The 19,783-nt window shown below is 37.5% G+C and overlaps 1 protein-coding gene across 5 annotated transcripts in view; it reads right to left on the bottom strand.

The window, feature by feature from the left end:
• The window catches only part of LOC122824227 (E3 ubiquitin-protein ligase HECW1), a 77,394-nt gene that overhangs the window by 30,759 nt on the left and 26,852 nt on the right, over positions 1-19,783 (bottom strand). For all 5 annotated transcript variants that reach the window (XM_044104578.1, XM_044104579.1, XM_044104580.1 and 2 more), the window contains 6 exons: positions 19,356-19,431; positions 18,671-18,840; positions 16,460-16,602; positions 16,225-16,325; positions 7,222-8,102; positions 5,354-5,930 (listed from right to left, as the gene is read on the bottom strand). In XM_044104578.1, the coding sequence (XP_043960513.1) occupies positions 5,354-5,930; positions 7,222-8,102; positions 16,225-16,325; positions 16,460-16,602; positions 18,671-18,840; positions 19,356-19,431 (1,948 nt within the window). The remainder of the gene's footprint in view (positions 1-5,353; positions 5,931-7,221; positions 8,103-16,224; positions 16,326-16,459; positions 16,603-18,670; positions 18,841-19,355; positions 19,432-19,783) is intronic.

Genomic DNA, 19,783 nt, shown 5'->3' with positions numbered 1-19,783 from the left:
TCTTAAGTCAAGAAACTCCTTCCTCCATTATCACTGAATATGATGACAAAATAGCCACTGAAACTATTAGCTTTTCCAAGAGCCCCTACTATATTATTTCTAGCAGGATATGTGATTGGGGTATATATGGGAACGAGTGTACTCAGACTGGGGGAAAATGGGACAATTAAACAAGCTGATGGAAATGTAATTCATACAATCTGATGACTATAGGATTCAAGAAGCCTTCCAATAATGATGAGAAGATGCATGACTATAAGCAGAAACATAGCAGTTTTCCTGCAGAATGAGAGCTCTTAAGCCACAAACGTAGAGGAACAGTGGGGTTAAAAGCCCCACTTTTAACCCACACAAAAAACTGAACAGTTAGTGTTACTAACAGAACCCTTTACTCTCAGACTGCAGATTTACCAATGAAGAAGTTACAAAAGTAGAATGTGAACAGATCCTTTATCAGGCTCCTGTTCAGTGGAACCAGTTCACAGGCTTAGTATGTGAGGCAGACACGTTGAATTCTTTTAATACTAGGTTAAAGCCTTTTGACAAAGCTAATAGTTAGACTGGCTTAGCCATCCTGAACTATCTTTGCAGTAACTTAGGCTGCGGGAGGATATAATGACTACTCTACTCTTCCTCACTCTGCAACATTCTCCTACTACTCTCCAGTTTGGTTAATATTTCAACTTTCTGCAGAGAATACACTTGAAAACTACACAGCAAATAAACAATAAAATAAAATGTATGCTAAAAATTGTAAAATGCCAACAATTACAGACTGTAAAAAATTATATTACCATGTAAGATTCAATGAATTACCATAACTCAAGAAATATATATTTGAAATTATTTTTACAGTTATGGAATGCAGAAAACAGAGAAATGTATTGTAAAAATCTTAAAAATTGCAAAATCCATAGAAAAATGCCTTTAATATTGCCAGCAGCCAAAGTCAACAAAATTTTCAAATTTACAAATTTTCCTGATCTACAGTGTAAAACCGTAAACAACACTACAAAAATATTTTTTTTTCTAGAGAATAGGAAGTTAGTATAATATTTTGGTTTGATATGATTTTTCTTTTGTTGTCGCTGTTCACTACAATCTGCAGGGAAACAGCCACTATGAAATCTCTCGCTTGTCCCCTCCGTTTAATTCTAATTCAGATTCAGACAGCTTCATCAACTCCAAAGGGCAATTCATTTACAGCCCAGCAGTCCGTACATTCACCTGTAACATATGTCAACTGACCAAGATCATCATTGTGTTGAAACAAAACACAATATAAACACAAAATGTGGAAATACAAAACAGATTTTTTAATTGCCTTTCATAATGAATTTGACAATGGAAAAGTTAATTAATTTTAACATGACATCTTCATCTAAGCTGTGTGAAGCTGACACCCCACCCACGTCAAAAAATTCAGCAAATAGTCTGAATGATTAGTGCTCCGTTTGTGCAGGTTTGTGCCGTTAAAATTTTCGTTTGTGCAGTTCTGGTTTCTGAGATATTAAAAATTATTTTTTAGGTCATCTAGAGTTCACCATCCCCCCATATCTCTCCAAAACAAACCAAAGTGGGCTAGTTCGTTAGTGCTCCGTTTGTGCAGGTTTGTGCCGTTGAAATTTTCGTTTGTGCAGCTTCCGTTATCGAGATATTAAAAGTTATAATTTTGGCCGATGACGTCACCATCCCCCCATATCGCTCCAAAACAAATCCTGCTAATAAAGGACATGCAGCCCTGACCCTAACGTAATGTGTATAACCTGTTCAACTGTGCTTTGATTTCGGAGGTGGTCTGAACAATTATATTCACATTGTTGACATACTGTCTGCTGATTATGCAGCAAACGTGTAAAAAATATACATTAGCCTATAACGGTTCAAAAAATAGAAGAAAAAAAAATCCACAGCCAATTTGCTAGTTGCTTGAGCTAAGTTTTTGCAGAGTAAAACGGAAATGTGTCATTGGTTCAAAGTTCATCCAAGTAATGTACTTAATATTTAGTATATATATTTTCAATGCAACGACTTTCATTTCATCCAATTTCTTACATTAAATGTGTATGGGCTTCAAGGAATTTGAAAAGCTCCACATGTTTTGCGAACTTTGATATAGTTCTCACACAACTGGGATTGGCTCCACCCACACTACCACCCCGATCTTGTTTTGGCGGCAGAGCAAGTGTAATTTCAACCTCTTGTTAATATTCTAGTGGTCTCAAATCGTTTTGAATAAGTGATTTTTGGAATTTTTTCAACCCCGATTTTGATTTTTGAACAAGGTAAGTAAATTAATGCTCAGGTTTCACATAAAATATTGACTCAATGCAATCCATCCCCATAAAAGCAGAGAGGATGTATGCAGGGCTAGCTTATATATGCATTTATTTAATTCACAACTTGTATTAAGTCGATATTTCAAACCTTTTGAAACATAGCGAGGCATCATCGTGCAGCCTTTACATTTATATTGAATCATTAACACTTAAGCATATGCACAAAGGGCACATCTTCTGAATTCAATTAAAAGATTTATTCCAAAGAAAAATGTAAATTTAACAGGTAGGCTACTTACATTTTCCAGTAACAATGCATTATTGAATTATATATATTTTTAATTAGCTTAAATGTTAGAAATTAAACTGGGAAAACCAACTTGATATTTTTAAATTCAAGACTATTTTAAGTGTGCAGACACTGCTAGAATACAATTTGTGTCGTTTTTATGCAATTAATGTTGCTATGTTTTGGTAGAAAAGGTATTATAAATCGTGTATACAGTTAGAGTAAGACAATATTTCTGGTAATTGTCTTTTTGTTTTTTTATGAAGTTGCATGTGCCTCATAGTTTGCTATTGACACACCCAAATATCTGTAGTGTGAGGCAAAGGGTTTCTATCCTAATTGTGAAGTAATGAACCATGAAAGTGACTGTTTTGAAAATGCAATTATTATTATTATTATTATTATTATTATTATTATTATTATTATTATTATTATTATTATTATTATTATACTTTTTTCTATTTTTTGAACCGTTATAGGCTAATGTATATTTTTTACACGTTTGCTGAATAATCAGCAGACAGTACGTCAACAATGTGAATATAATTTGTTGTGGACAGGCGGAGTGCGGGATCACGTGGGGTTATTAGAGATTATAGATCACCTGTTGTGCACCTGGTGACTTGAGTGAGTGGGTGATGGGGGAGGTTTTACTTTTTGCTGACCGCCGTCGCTGCCGCCGCTGTAACGTCGTATGTTTGTCCTTGATCACTGTTAAAATGTCGGATCCGGTTTTTTATGCCTTTTGGACACCTTTCTGTCTTGGATGTCGATACAATAAAACCATTTTAAACCGCATCCTGGATTTGCGTTTTGATCAGCTGGCGCGTCAACAAAGATTCCCCTATTCAGCCGCTCGACGACTTTATTTGACAGTCGCTAATATAATTGTTCAGACCACCTCCGAAATCAAAGCACAGTTGAACAGGTTATACACATTACGTTAGGGTCAGGGCTGCATGTCCTTTATTAGCAGGATTCAATTATTGTGGAGAGAACGCTACGTTCGTGAGAAAACATTGCTATCTTGAAACATTACTTGAAATGAGACACATTTTTTTCTTGTTCTTTATTGAAGTTCAAAACAAAAGGTACACATTAGCTGAAAATCTGAAGAATTAAAAGAAGTAGCCCACTTTGGTTTGTTTTGGCGCAAGATGGGGTGACGGTGACGTCATCGGCCAAAATTAGGCTATAACTTTTAATATCTCGAAAACGATAGTTGCACAAACGAAAATTTCAACTGCACAAACCTGCACAAACGGAGCACTAACGAACTAGCCCACTTTGGTTTGTTTTGGCGCAAGATGGGGTGACGGTGACGTCATTGGCCAAAATTATAACTTTTAATATCTCAAAGACGAAAGCTGCACAAACGAAAATTTCAACGGCACAAACGGAGCACTAACGAACTAGCCCACTTTGGTTTGTTTTGGCGCAAGATTGGGTGACGGTGAACTCTAGATGACCTAAAAAATAATTTTTAATAGGTATCTCAAAGACGAAAGCTGCACAAACGAAAGTTTCAACTCCACAAACCTGCACAAACAGAGCACTAACGAACTAGCCCACTATGGTTTGTTTTGGAACATGATGGGGTGACGGTGACGTCATCGGCCAAAATTATAACTTTTAATATCTCGAAAACGAAAGTTGCACAAACGAAAATTTCAACTGCACAAACCTGCACAAACGGAGCATTAACGAACTAGCCCTTTGGTTTGTTTTGGAGCGATATGGGGGAATGGTGAACTCTATGACCTAAAAAATAATTTTTAATATCTCAGAAACCAAAACTGCACAAACGAAAATTTCAACTGCACAAACCTGCACAAACGGAGCATTAACGAACTAGCCCTTTGGTTTGTTTTGGAGCGATATGGGGGAATGGTGAACTCTATGACCTAAAAAATAATTTTTAATATCTCAGAAACCAAAACTGCACAAACGAAAATTTTAACGGCACAAACCTGCACAAACGGAGCACTAACCATTCAGACTATTTGCTGAATTTTTTGACGTGGGTGGGGTGTCAGCTTCACACAGCTCTTCATCAACCATGGGGGATGAATCCTGACATAATTAGCAACAACAATAGAAAATAAATAAATAAATGGGTTGATAAAGCAATGTGTCAAATATTGCACCAGAAAACCTTTCCCAATTTATTTGATTATACAGTCTGGCTGTCTAATCATATAAATTACAATGTTTTGCTTTCAGCAAAATTTATTTAACCTTATCACCATTAATAATTTTCCATTTAATTTCCAATCTTATTGTTTTATCAGTTTCCTTTTTTCTTATTTATTCTTTATCAAAGTTTTTTCATATTGTTTATTTATTTAAAAAATATTATTTTATTAACACACAATTCATATCATTTATTAATTTATTCTAAATTGGGTTTTTATGTCCTGGTTTGCTCTTTATTTGCACATATTTTTCCCATTTTGCAAACACACAAATGTCATTTTCTGCAAGCAATCTCAGAGTAAGCACACAGTTTGAATTTTTTCAACTTATATAATTTTCTATGATCTGCATGAGGGAAATATGCAGATTGCAAGATATAAAAACCTTTAAATGCTATGGTGGTAAAACGTTTATTACAGGCTGATGTTGTATTACTTAATGTCATGCTAATGAACTTTCACAGGATGAACTAAAAAGTTGAAAGTCATTGTCATGGACATGTTTAGTGATATCATTTTCAGTGAGTGATGCTGCACTCTGGGCTCTGAATAAAGCAGAAAGGTGAAAGGAAACTCATGTTTAGTCTTACCAATGCAGTTCTTGTCACTGGGTCCGGCCTCTGCTGGCTCTCCCTGCTCCCCTCTTCTAGCCTTGTTCCATCTTCCAGTCCTCCTCTCTCCCCTGTCCCCACCTGGATCCTGAGAGTAATTCTGGACCGGGTTGGGAACAGACTCAAAGGCACTCTCCTCATCTTCCTCTTCATCCTGGGAGGAGAAGACGGTGCTGCCGGAGAGCCGGTTACTGTCCACTGATGACAGGCGGTTGTGGCTGCAAAAGCGGCCCCTCCCCTCATAACCTGAGTTGCTGTAGCAGGAGGTGCTGTAGCAGGAGGTGCTGTAGCAGGAGGTGCTGTAGCAGGATGTGTCACAGAACTCACACTCGTTCTCGCCTGGAGGTCTATGGGTCCTGCTACACATCCTGGGCCCTCCTTCAAGGTTAGAATCCCCCTCTTCACTATCTAAGTAGGATGGAGAGATCCTTCTTGTTACTGCATGTCCTCCTCGTCCTCCATCACCTTCCAGTAGCTGGTTCAGCTCAGACAGGCGCTCAATGGAAAGGCTACGGGGCAGAGCGCGCCGGCAGAATGAGCCTGGACACTCTGGGACCTACAAGAACAGAAATAGAGCCTGAAGGCATTTCACAGTGTAAGAAAACACTGAAGATAGGTAATAAGATAGGTGCTTGAACAATTATTGTTATCATGTTACTTACACTATATGTAAGCAACGTGCTCTTGGTGAAGGCAGACACTTTTTTCTGTACTCTACCTTCTCCGTCTTCCCTGTTTTGGCTCTGTGTCCTGTGCTGTCTTTCTTTTGGAGCCTCTGTTTGCATACCTTCACAATAGCAAATTATGGATCTGGACAGCTGATCTCTCAACGCAATTGATCTAATTTTCTCTACAAGAAGATTGGACAAAGGAGAGCCTTGTTGCCCCTTCGTGACACATGTTGTTGGACACATTATGGATTCCTGGGGGAAGTGGAAGACCATTTGTCCATATTGTCAGTTAAGGATGTTGGAGATGGCTTTATAATGGCATTTCTGCTTTTTGGATTTGATAGTCAGCTAGCATATCTAGAACTGTCATGACGGTAACTATTGGGACCATTGATAAGCCGCCATGCTACGAGGGAATGTTCCATGATGTGAACACTCAGACTCACACACTGTCAGCAGAATTGCAAACTGGAAGCGATTCTTGCTGAGAGTCTCAGACCAGCTGTGGTACCTGAAACTCGCTGGCAGGAAGGAACACACTTTGGTGAAGTTACAAACTTGTCTTGGCTGGACTAACTACAAATTTGGCTGTTTGGGAGTCACCACCGAGATATATCAGTGAAACTTCAAGGCAGATGGAAAATTAACGTAGCCAGTCTGACCCAAAACAATTCTTATCTAAACTGGCTCCCTCTGTGTAAGCCTTGGATGGATAGCTGTCTCAAATTCTGCATGATATTATGTAAACAAGATGCTCTGCTCCCATTACCGTCCCCTTTCCCATGACATCTATGGACCTGAATCAGAGCTCTACTGAGGCTGTTGATAAACGCTCTCTCACCTAACAAGAACCATGGCCGAGGAGGTGGAGGGGGGGCTACGGACAAACGCATACATGCACACACATATGAATAGCTATAAACATCCCCTTACCCTCAGCTAGGACTTCCTATCCTTTGTGCTCCCCCAGTATGGCAACCTAGGCTGATGCAATCCCCCACGTAACAGCATCGTTCACTTGGGTGGCCCCACCCTCCCATCTACTACTCTACCCTCTCAACATAACAACACATGCTGTTCTTGTGCTCAGCCTGGGCCCAGCACTGAAGTCCAATAGGGGCTTTTGCGTGTTGCTTTCCTGAGCTCTCCTTTAAATATAACTTCATCCATTTTCACCTGAGATGGGGACTGTGTTGTGTCCTCCTCTTCTTCCTCCTCTTCCTCCTCTTTGGAGGTCTTCAGGGTTGGAGAGGTTGTAGCATTGGAATCCACAGTGGAGTTGGTGACCTCCCCCTCCTCTTCCTGGCTGAGAGGTCTGGCTGACGGGAGGCTGTGCAGGAGGTGGTGAATCCGGATGTAGTGGGATCTTGGCGTCTCTGGCTCCCCGCACACTGAGGCAATCACCGTCTCCAGCTCTGACACAGGCAGGGAGCAGGGCCGAGCTTTACGCCGTGACGGAGCTTGGAAGTTGCAGTTGGAGAACAGAGACTGGCAGGAGCAGGGTTCACAGCTGCTTTCTCCTTTCTCATTGGGCTCCTGTGAGGCTTCTGGGGCAGAGTCTACACATTCTTCCTCCCAAGATGGAGCCAATACAGCAGCACCAATGGCCCCTCCATTTGTCTCTGCCTCTGTAGGGCAGTCTGAGTCTGACTCAGGGTGGACTGCACCCTCAGCCTCTTTGCTCTCCTCTCCAGTTTCCCCTCCCTGCTCCTCTTCTCCATTGCCCTTCTGCAGTTCAGGTGAGGCACCATCTCCTGGCTCTCTCTCAGGCTGTAAAGCTGAGATCTCATTCCTAACTGTGCTCTGCTCCTCCACTCTTCCTGGTACCACCTCTGCAGCACTGCTGTCTTCTTGCCGAACAGTAAGAGGGACATCCTGGCTAAGTGCTCCTGGCGTTGAGGTGTTGGTGTCCAGAGAAGCATCCAAAGGGAGATCCGGCATATCGAGGCTCACACTTAGTGTGTTGTCATCTGGTGCATCAGCTGCATGGTTCCCTTCAGCAGGAGTTTCCACCTCATTGCAAGCTGGCTCCATGACCAGAGAAACCTCCTCGTCATCTGCAGGCAGAATACAACAGTTAATTAAATGTACATTTAGACATTGATGAATCATAGTTGCATCAATAGTCAAAAGTTTGCATATCCTCCTCATACACTGTTATACTTTGAGGTGTTCAGAGTCACATGATCTCTTTTATAAGTGGCATAGTTGTACAGGGATAACTTCTGTGTTGGTGACAGCATAACTGATTGAATTGGTAATTTTTCTCCAATCAACATGCGGTTGAAATTGCAGTTTTAAGATCTCTCAGCAAATTTTATTTTAGCCTACAGGACTAGAGAAGGGGCTTCTTTGTGCGTAACTCCGGGAACTTGTAAATATGTGGTCATCAATATGAAGAAATTATGAAAACAAAATAAAAGTACATATACACAATTACAATTTCTACAAACATTACATTTCTACACACAAACATTTTAACTACAACCTCACAAACCTTCTCCTACACTTACAAATATTAAGTAAGTATGCACAAGTCGATTGTTACGCACACAAAACTGCATTTACGCACAGATCAGGTTACGAATGCACGAGAATTTTTGAGACACATTTCACGCTTCAGCTTAGCCCAGATTTGTGCTTAAGTGCTGCGTTAAGTGCTGATGGAAAGCTGGGCCAATGATTTTTGTTCAGAGTACAGTGTTTTCATCCTCTAAACGTTTGAACCGTGCTTGTGCTGAAGTGGCAAAGACGTTATTTCACTGGAAAACTGAATATTTAAGTACTTCTTTATAATACTCCAAAATTGTTTATAGACATATTGGGTATTTTGAGTGGTACAGATGAGATTATGTGATTTCAGAAATGACCAGTGGGTGGCTGAATAGTTCGCTGGCTGGAAAAACAGGCTGTCAAACAAGACAGAGCTTCGCGGTGGTCTGCCCGTTTTGCTCTCCGATTATAATGAGACATCGAGCAATTATAAATCATTTTAGATTACTTTTTATATATCTGGTAGTTTGATAATGTTTAATGTTTATGTGAGCTATACATCATCTTTGGATGAACATGAAAAAATCATGGAAAGGTTTTCCACCTGATTACTTTGCTTTATTTCAGCACCATGTAATTCTGTTTCTACTATTTAAAGCAAATGTGTTAGGTCAACTTATGTTATTAAGGTTATTCCAATGTCAAGCAATTGTGTTGGCTGAACTTAATATATTATGGTTATTCTAATTTAAATAAAATGTGTTGGCTTAATATTTTGAGGTTGATTCAACTCATTTACTGTAGTTGGACCCAATGTAATTTAAAAGAGCCAGCCCAACTAATTTACAATGCTTTGGACCAAATAATTTACTTGACTAAAATTAATTGCAATTTATTTGAAACCAACTTTTTTTTCCCTTCAAACACTGTAAAAAATGAATTTAGGGCGTTATCAGATTAACAATCGAATAACATGTACTTTTAACTAAATAATTTCATGTTTCAAACAAAAACGTGATACAATCATGTTGGATAAACAAAAAAATTCAACTACTTCACGCTCATGAAATTTAATCATGTTGAGATAACATGATTCATAATAGTCAGACTGATATAGTGCTGAAGCCGAGAGAGATCACGGGACATCACGCGAGTTCATGCGAGACAATGTTTTTGTCTCAACTTGAATAACGTATTCAAGTTGAGATAACGTGATTCAATTTAGTCAGATTCATTTCCCTCTGAAGAGGGTCTAGCGAGATCAGGGGATCACGAGAGATTATGCGACATAACTGTTTTGCGTCTGGTAAGACTTCAAAGTGGTTTTAGTTACACATTAAACTATGGATATTTGTTTTTCTCTGCAAGGCACTATTGGCATTTAAGAACTGCACTGAATCAGTTCTTATATTTCTTTCAGCATTTAAGAACTGTAAAAGAAAGTAATAAAAAAAAAACACTTTTTGTAAGAAAAGTCTTTGAATTAACGTAATTAAATCATGGAAAGGATTTCCACATGATTAAATAGCTTTCTTTCAGCATGAAGCATGTTTGTTGAGCTAACTTAATTTTCATGAGTTGGATCAACTTAATAATTAGTGTGAAGGTATCACTGTGCAACACATTCTCACACCCGACTCGTCATATATTGACGAGTTGGGACGCCGTCTGACCATGCGTCACATATTGACGCGAAGGGTAGCCCCTTCGCGTCAATATGTGACGACTTGGGCAGGTTCCTTCACCGTAAAATTTTGACGATTTTGGAAGGTCGCATGTTTTACATGGATTATTTACGCGAATGGTCCTCGCAAACAGGACGGACGTCCCATGCGTCAATATATGACGAGTTGGGAGTGAGACTGGGTTGCACTGTAACATATGTTGGTTTCTCCAGTGTGCTGTGGTGGCGCAGGGGTTTAGCACACTGCATGTTTAGAGGCCTTAGTCCTTGACGCAGACCGTTGCTAGTTTGACTCCCAGTCCCAGTGACTTTTGCCGCATGTCCTCACCCTGTCTAGCTACTGTCTCAAAAAAATGTGAGACACTAGTGTCACAAAAACATTTCGGAGAAAAAAAAAAAAATTGGTTTTAACTAAAATGCCATTAATCTTAGTCAAGTAAATTATTTGGTCCAAAGCGTTGCAAATTAGTTGGGCTGGCTCTTTTAAATTACATTGAGTCCAACTATAGTAAATGAGCTGAATCAACATTAATAAATTAAATTGAGCCAACACATTTGCTTTAAATTGGAATAACCATAATATATTAAGTTCAGCCAAAACTTAATAGAATAACCGTGATAAAATAAGTTGAGCCAACTCATTTTATTTAAATTAGAATAACCATAATATATTAAGTTGAGCCAACACTTTGATTTAGAATCAACCATAGAATAACTTTAATAACATAAGTTGAGCCAACACAATTGCTTTACATTGGAATAACATTAATAAATTAAGTTGACCTAACACATTTGCTTTAAATAGTAGTCACAGAATTACATGGTGCTGAAATAAAGCAAAGTAATCAGGTGGAAAACCTTTCCATGATTTTTTAATGTTCATCCAAAGAGGTATGTTTTTTCAGCGTGGTCAATATTATTTCATCATTTTATCAATGTGGGTTGCCAGTTTGGATCAGGCTTCCTGTCAAGCTATAAGAATGATAGAAAACATGCTAACAAAAAGCCTCAGGCTTGCAGCCCATGGCTGTTCTAGACACAGACTGACAGAAATAGCTCTTTGGCTCAAATATATTAAATTATGAAATATTGGCCTGTTTTTTGTTTCATTCTTTTTTTAATTGCCCTGTAGGCAGCAATTTATTCAGATATAGGTACATTTATTATTTATGATACTTTAATTGAAGATAAGTTGTGCAAGTTCATGTTATTGGGGCGGGGTACCCATGACATGTTCGCCTACACCTCAAAAAGTATGCAGTTGTGCCCCTGGATGCATGTCAATAGAAGTATTTATGATAAAATAAATAATGTGAAACATAAAAGCAAACACAGAAACTCAAGGTTTGCGTTTACCAGCCTGCAGTGAACTATGAACTACCTGGCCATTATTTGGTGCAGGCCAAAGTTATTTTAACCATATTCATTCTCTGCTATCAATGATGGATTTCTCTGACTGCCTTTACCTGACGATAAATAAAGAACAGATGATCCACAACACTGCAAAAAAAAAGAAACAAAATTGGATAATTATGCTGCAGGGTGTGTAAGGGTGCAGAAAGTTAATTTTATAAATATGCTTGTTGGCACCATGAAACTAGATCAAGCTGCTACTCAAGTACATTTTATAGCTCATTCAGACTTGGAAACAAAAGAGGAGTTTCAATTCTAATTCAAGACTCAGTAAAATTTGACTACAGCCATGATCTATCGGATAAAGAAGGGAGATATCTGATAGTGAAGGGGACTCTTGAAAACGTAAAGGCAACACTGGTCAATGTTTACGATCCCCCAAACATTAACATACAATTTCTTAATAGCCTCCCCAATAAAATAATCATGGAAACAGAGGGTATGCTGATCTGGGGAGGAGATTTCAATATGGTATTGAACACGAAGCTTGATACAACAAACGATAAAAAACGACAAAATTTAAGTACAAAAAAATTTACACTGGCACTTGAAGAATTTGGATTTGTTGATGTCTGGAGAGTCCTAAACCCTAATATAAAGGATTATACCCACTATTCTGTGCCCAATAGATGTTATTCCAGAATTGACTACCTTTTCATGAATAAATCTGACATATATAAAGTAAAGGAATGTAAAATAGAAGAAACAAGTATATCTGACCATTCTTCCCTAACATTAAAACTAAATTTACTTTCCAGAAATCGCAAAACAACATGGCGATTAAATGTAGGCTTGATGAACTACAAAACAATCCAAACTGAAATTTCCAATGATATACAAACCTACATAGAGGAGAATGTTGATGGTCAGGTTAACCCGGTAATACTACGGGATGCACTTAAGGCAGTATTAAGAGGAAAATTGATATCAGAAACAGTGGCCTTTAAAAAATCCAGAGTAGAAGTCTATGAGAGAGAAAGAGCTAAATTAATAGAACTAGAAAAATAACATAAATCAACCCAAAATCCCAACCTGCTTATAAAAATAAAAGAATTAAGAAACAACATTGATAAAATCCTTATATATGAAATTGAAAAGAAATAGAAATTTAATAGACAATCATACCATGAAGTCGGACCTAAAGGAAAAAAACTGCTGGCAAAGAAACTGAAAAACAAAAGTCAGATAGAAATATCTATAAATTACAGGATGGTGAAACAAATCAAATAATACATGACCCTGTAATTATTGAGGACATCTTTAAGACGTACTATCAGAGATTATGCAGTCAACCTTCTTCCGCTGAAGATGGACAGATAGAAACCTTCTTGGATTTACTGGACTTGCCCTCAATTGGAGAAACCCAAAATAAACTTCTCACTTCTCACATAACAAAAATAGAAAAGAAAAAGCAATTAATAGGTTAAAAAAACGGTAAAACAGCAGGTAGTAATGGATTGCCATCTGAGTGGTACAAATCCTTTATTGAAGATCTCCTATACATTTCTAGAAAAATCATTTAATTATACTTTGGAACATGCAGTGCTTCCTCCATCTTGGAGAGAAGCGATTATAACAGTTATTCCAAAAAAAGGATGAGGGAGACATGCTCTGATTATAAACCTATATCTATTCTAAACATGAATTATAAAATTTATACCTCAATATTAGCAAAACGATTTGAACAATTCATTGGAGATATTATAGATGAGGACCAAACAGGATTTATTAGAGGTCGCCAAACACGAGATAATATCAGGAGGGCACTTCAAATTATAGATCATATTCAAAATAAAAAAATAAAAGCTATTTTAATCAGCCTCGATACAGAGAAAGCTTTCGACAGTGTAAGCTGGAACTTCTTATATAAAGCACTTGAAAAATTTGGTTTTAATGAAAAGGCCGTACAGTGTGTGAGGACCTTTTACCAATCACCAGTGGCCAGAATCAGAATTCACAGAAATCTAACTGATAATATAAAACTGGAATGTTTTACATGTCAGGGTTGCTGTTTATCACCAACACTATTTGCAATTTATATTGAACCACTGCCACAACACCTAACACAACATAATGATCTCAAGGGTATTGATATACGTAATGAATTTCACACAATAGGTTTGTTTGCAGATGATGTAATTTGTTATCTATCAAACCCGGAAAACTCGCTGCCTTGTCTGATCAAACAGTAGTAGATATATTGCTTCTACTCAGGATATAAATTAAATTTGAAAAAGACACAGGTTTTGACATTCAGTTACACACCATCAGAAACAATTCGTGGACCATATAAATTAAATTGGAACTCTACTATGATGACATACCTAGGAATACAATTAACAAAAAACATAGATGACCTATATAAAGCTAACTTTATTAGAGTGGACCAAGAAATTAAGAGGGACATTAGAAGGTGGAATGCCCTAACACTAGATTTCAGCTCTAGAATTGAAACCATAAAAACGAACATATTACCAAGGTTATTATATCGTGTCTTGGCATTACCTATAGAAATCCCAGACAAATTTCTATAGGTAGATCTGTCTTTTACATTAACTTTTTTACAGTGTATGCTTTACATACACTACAAAGTCATAATTACAGTGTAACAGTGATTTGTTTAAATAATCCAATTTATCCTGCAACAATCTGTGCCGTCGCCGGGCCACGCTACATGAGCTGTCGAGCTACATGAGGAAATGGAACTGGATTATATCTGGATTGATATGGAATGCCAAAAAAACCCAGAATAAAATTTGCAACTTTACAATTAAACTAGAGGAACAATTATATTTGATCCAATGGCCAGCCTATAACAAATATTTTACTGAAGACCTAAGATTTAAACAATGGCTAGAAAGAGGTTTAACAGTGTTATGCGTAGTCCTTAAAGATGGGCATTTCAAAAGTTTCCAGGAACTACAACAAGAATTTGCTCTAAGAACTCAAGATCATTTTAGATATTTACAATTAAGGGATTTTTATAACAATGAGATAAAACACAGAGTAGACCAAAATGAAAATGGGATTGTCAAAATGCTGATTGAGACCTATAAGGGTAAAAAACACAGAACAGTGTCCTTAATATATAAACATCTATTGGAAAATAGAGGCACTAATACTTTGGATATTAAAACAAAATAGGAAAGGGAATTGGAAATTCTGCTGACGGGAGACGACTGGTTGAATATCAAGAGGACCCAAACTACGACATCCTCTTCCAGAATTTGGAGAGAACATTGTTGGAAGAATATAATCAGATTTTTTAGAATACCCAAAATTACCAGTAAATCCAAATCTACTGTTCAACCGTGTTGGAGAAATTGTGGAGCATTTAATGTTAACCATGCACGTATTTTTTGGCTTTGTCCTAGAATTACACAGTTCTGGAACGAAATACACAAAAAGATTGTAATATTATTGGCTACACAATACCTAAGACTGGTCTAGTTTTATATCTTGGCTTTTTGGAGAATGTTGTTCTTAATAATGACTGTTATTTGTTTAAAATTCTGTTGGTGGCTGCCAAAAAGGTAATAACTAGGAAGTGGTGCCAATCTGATCCTCCCACCACAAAGGAATGGATACGGACTGTGAACTCATTATATGAGATGGAGATTCTAACACATAGACTGAGGACACAAGAAGAGCAATGTCAGGAAAAATGGATAAACATCACATCAATGTTACAGGACTAATTTTGGATATAAACGGTACACTTGAATTTTGTGATACTGGAATAAGAGTCTCCCCCAGTAGGTTATATTTGTTTTGTTTGTTCTGTTTTTTTTTTTTGTAGTGTTTGATTTTTCTTTTTGAAAGCATTCTAAATATTTCAATAAAAATAAAGTTATAAAAAAAAGAAACTAGATCAAGCTGGGTTAAAGTTATGACTGAATATAGGCTCTTAAACTTTGCTTAAGGTGCTCAAAGTTTAAGCACCTTAAGCTCTGTGCATCTTTAGTTGACACTAAAGATGCACAGACTTATCTACCAACAGCTAAAGTAGTATAGCTCCATAACCATTAGCTCCCACTAACAGAAAAATATGAGGAGGACAGAGTATCAAACTACCAGATATATAAAAATTACCTGTAATCTGAAATGATTTATAATTTCTCAATGTCTCATTATAATCGGAGAGCAAAGCGTGTAAGTTTTACTTACTTCTGAGGGCAGACCACCAGGAAGCTCTGTCTTGTTTGACAGCCTGTTTTTCCAGGCAGCGAACCATTCTGCCACCCACTGGTCATTTTTCAGACCACGTAATCTCATCTATACATCTCAAAAATGCGTAGTATGTTTAAAAACAATTTTGGAGTATTATAAAGAAGTACTGAACTACTCCGTTTTCCAACAAAATAACATCTTTGCCACATCGGCACAAGTACAGTGACAAACTTTCAGAGGAATGAAAACACTGTATTCCGAACAAAAATCATTGCTTTCCACCAGCTTTTAAACGCACCACTTACAAACAAATCTGGATTGTTAGGCAAGGTTGTTGGTCAATTTAAAGTCTCAATAAAATCCAACACTGCATTATAAACAATACTAAAAGATGATGCCTGCTACTGGATGATGTGTACCTGGATGAATCGAAGAGGTCAGCTCAAAGCGGAACAACAACTGGCCGCAAACATGATCTGTTGGCAACCTGCGACCCAGAGAGTAACTCACCACACGATCTCTGTGCACAGACAAATATTAGCAGAGTATTGGAGATAAACAAAGATGACAAAATGAAATAAACAATAATGTGCAAGCCGTGACAGTTATCTTCATATTAAAATGCATTAAACAGAGGGAAGTTCTGTATGCTACCCAATGGCGTGTTTTTCCAGCAGCCTCTGGACAGGGACAGAAAGCTTCCCCAGAAAGCGCTTGATGATTGGCCGACTCTTGGCAAACTTGTCCTTTACCTCAATTTCCAGGACATCCGTGGGCAGAGACACAAAGTTGAATCTCTGTTTGGAACAAAGAGAGCGTAGGTGGACTGCCAACAACATGGTCCTTCAAATGTGTTTTAAGTTAGATTTTTATTGAGTCACAATTATGCACAAGTTAGATACAACCTATCACAAAGAATTCTCAACAAATACTGTTTGTGGATGGCAAAATATTTTGAACTTCCAAAATATATGAATATTTTTGAAAGGTATTAATGTTACCAGAACAAAAGTAACTAAAGGTTTGGTTCAAATGTATATACCAATATAAATGTGTAGATGTGGAGTTCTTAGCTACTCAACAGTTCAGAGACAGAAAAATACCAAAGAAAATCCCTTTGTGACGTGTGAGACAGTAGTCATGTTTACATGTACAAAATTCTTTGATTGATTGGTTGTTTGTGCTTTGAAACATAACAGCAAAATGATCTGACAGGGCGATATCAGTTACAAAGAAATCGGAAATATTCACACCCTTCCTGATAACCAGGTCTAGTATGTGACCTCAATTGTTTGGGCTTGGTTAATATGATGAATTAGACCAAAATTATCAAGAACATCACACAGCTTTTTTCATCTTGATTTATCATATTGATCTACACACCTTGATCACCTTAAAATAATCAAACCTGTTTGTAGTTAAATGCTGATCCAATCCTGTTTAGTTTTTTTGTGAAAATGAAATTATCCCGCAGATGCATTTCATGTGCTTCGGCGCACAGATCGATGCATTACATCTTTATGAGACAAAAAGTGAGAAAAAGTACCATTTACATTCGAGTGAGGTTTTCGCATCCTTTTACTTTTCTTTTCTTTATTTTGTGCATGTTGTTGAGGATAAATAACTCTGTGTTTCCTTCTATCTCTTTCAGCTAGTTACTAAACTGAAGCTAAGCTAAACCTAAAGGAAATCACATGCTAGGAAATGTAAATGAGAGCTGGGGTAAGGGATGACACACTAGGTAACGCTCTCTTTGGGGCATAGCTCAGAGAAACAAAGGGAATGGGAAACTCTTGTGGGATGCCATTTTGACAGTTAGCTCGTAAAGGTAGCAGGTCCAGCTGTATTTTTGGTATTAATAAATGGAATTCATGAATTCAACTCACTGACTCTTCTTTGACCTCATACATCAAGAACTCGGCATGGAGAACAGATAATTTTCCATCAATGTGCTATGTTATTGTCTGAGGATTGTTATGTTGTTCAGTTTCATTGTTTACGTTTAAACACTAAAATATAAAACTAATAAAAAGAAACATTGCTTATGATGCTTCTTGGTCTAAATAACTGAATGGAGTCAGATTTTAGTGTATTAAGATGAGGGTTGAGACTTTGTAATTTGATATTGTTCACAGAAAAAGTTTGCGTGGCTGCCATACATTTTCAATCCAGAAAAAATTTTTGCGTATATTTACGCAAACTTTGACGCAAAACTAATTTTTAGACCCGCCGACTTGTGTGTAAAATGTGGTGTCACACATTCTTTGTGCATACGCACGCTTTATACATGAGGCCCCTGCTGCTGTTTTATCAACCTTCCAGACTTCCCAGGTCTTCTGGTTCTGCTCTGCAACACCAGAACCATAACCAACTGTGGAGAAGCAGCATTCAGCTTCTATGCACCACAAATCCTCAAACAAACTTTCAGAAACAGCTGAAACACTGACCTCCTTTGAATCTGGACTAAGACCCCACCTGTTTAGAGTTGCTTTTGAATCTTAAGTAAAACATTCACCAATCTATTTGATGTATATTTATGATTATGGTGATGGCATTCATCAAAATGTAATGTTTACTGGTTTTCTGCAGACAGGATGGCGTTTACTATGATTTGTATTCTTGCGTTTCTATGATGTAAAACACTTTGAACTGCCTTGTTGCTGAAATGTGCTATACAGATAAACTTGATTGATTAATTGATTGATTGATTGATTGATTGATTGATGCATTATGATTTAATCCTTGTCCCAGTTAGTCATTGTCCCACAGTCATAAAATTTTTTAAAAATTACTCTTTAAACACCTTTTATTTACATATAAGTTAAGCACTGTCAGAGATGAGTGCCTGTGCATGTGTGTGCAAACCTCTGAGCTCCACTGTGGGTTGACTGTGTTGCACACCACTTTAGAGCGTTTTTCCTGTCCATGGTGTGGTAGTGAGGGGAATATACTGTGCTTCCCAGGCTGGATTGAGAGTTTCAGGTACGGATCTGGATTGAAGAACATTCCTTTCTTCAGTCCAACAGCCTGGACATCTGACACATCGGACACAGACAGACAGATAAACAAAGAGGGGAAATCTCTTGATATAATAATATAATAAAAATGAAGGATCAGACTGTGTTCAGCCATGAACTGACCAGAAACCAGCCGACTAGCTCTTATGAACTCATTGTTATGAGCTAACCTGCAATTTAAAAATTAGCACATAATATGGTTTAAATAAGGTTTAGTATGATTCTGCTCAAGAGTTCAATTTAAGATTTCTAAGTATTTAGACACAAACACAGCTAGGTCACGCACAAGAATTTGGAGTGTATAGTTTCTGAGAAAAGTTTGTATACACCTAATGTTTTGCACAAATTATATTATAAAAGTGTATCAGACTGCAATGTCTGCTACACTATGGCCATACTTTTGCAGTGTATGTAACCACACACATTTTGGAGAACCCTTCTCACATTTTCAACTGTTCAAAAATATACATGCTATAGAGAAAAGAAAAAGCCTGATGAGGATGTTGTGTTGAGAACAGCCATTAGCAGTTTACCTGACAGAGAAAAGTTAATGAGTCTCCTATTGCCCAGTCCATGGTTCACTTCAGGACTAACCACAGGCTTTAATACCTTAAGACAAAAGATGGGAAGAGTTAAGATCTGTTCCTGTATGTGAAGAACAAGAAAATACGCACAGTTCTTACTGCTCCACTGAACCTGTTCTGTCTTTTCATACCAGATGTATAAATCTTTTATGGTAGTGAAAGTGGGACACAACAAGAAAATAACAATTCCTGCTAAAACCAGCAAAAAAATAAAACAAACAAAAAAAACACACATCAAGACTATAGGTAGATGCTTAGATTTATCACAGTAGATCTTCCACGTCCTGAAGCTGTAAAACAGCTTTGGACCATCACATGACTACCACCGTGTTTAACTGCGGGTATGACGTTCTTCTTCTGAAATGTGGTGTTACTTT

The sequence above is a fragment of the Gambusia affinis genome, linkage group LG21, assembly GCF_019740435.1.
Source record: "Gambusia affinis linkage group LG21, SWU_Gaff_1.0, whole genome shotgun sequence".
Lineage (NCBI taxonomy): Eukaryota > Metazoa > Chordata > Actinopteri > Cyprinodontiformes > Poeciliidae > Gambusia > Gambusia affinis.
Note: the sequence above shows the minus strand (reverse complement) of the source record. Positions and strands in the feature narration are given on the sequence as shown.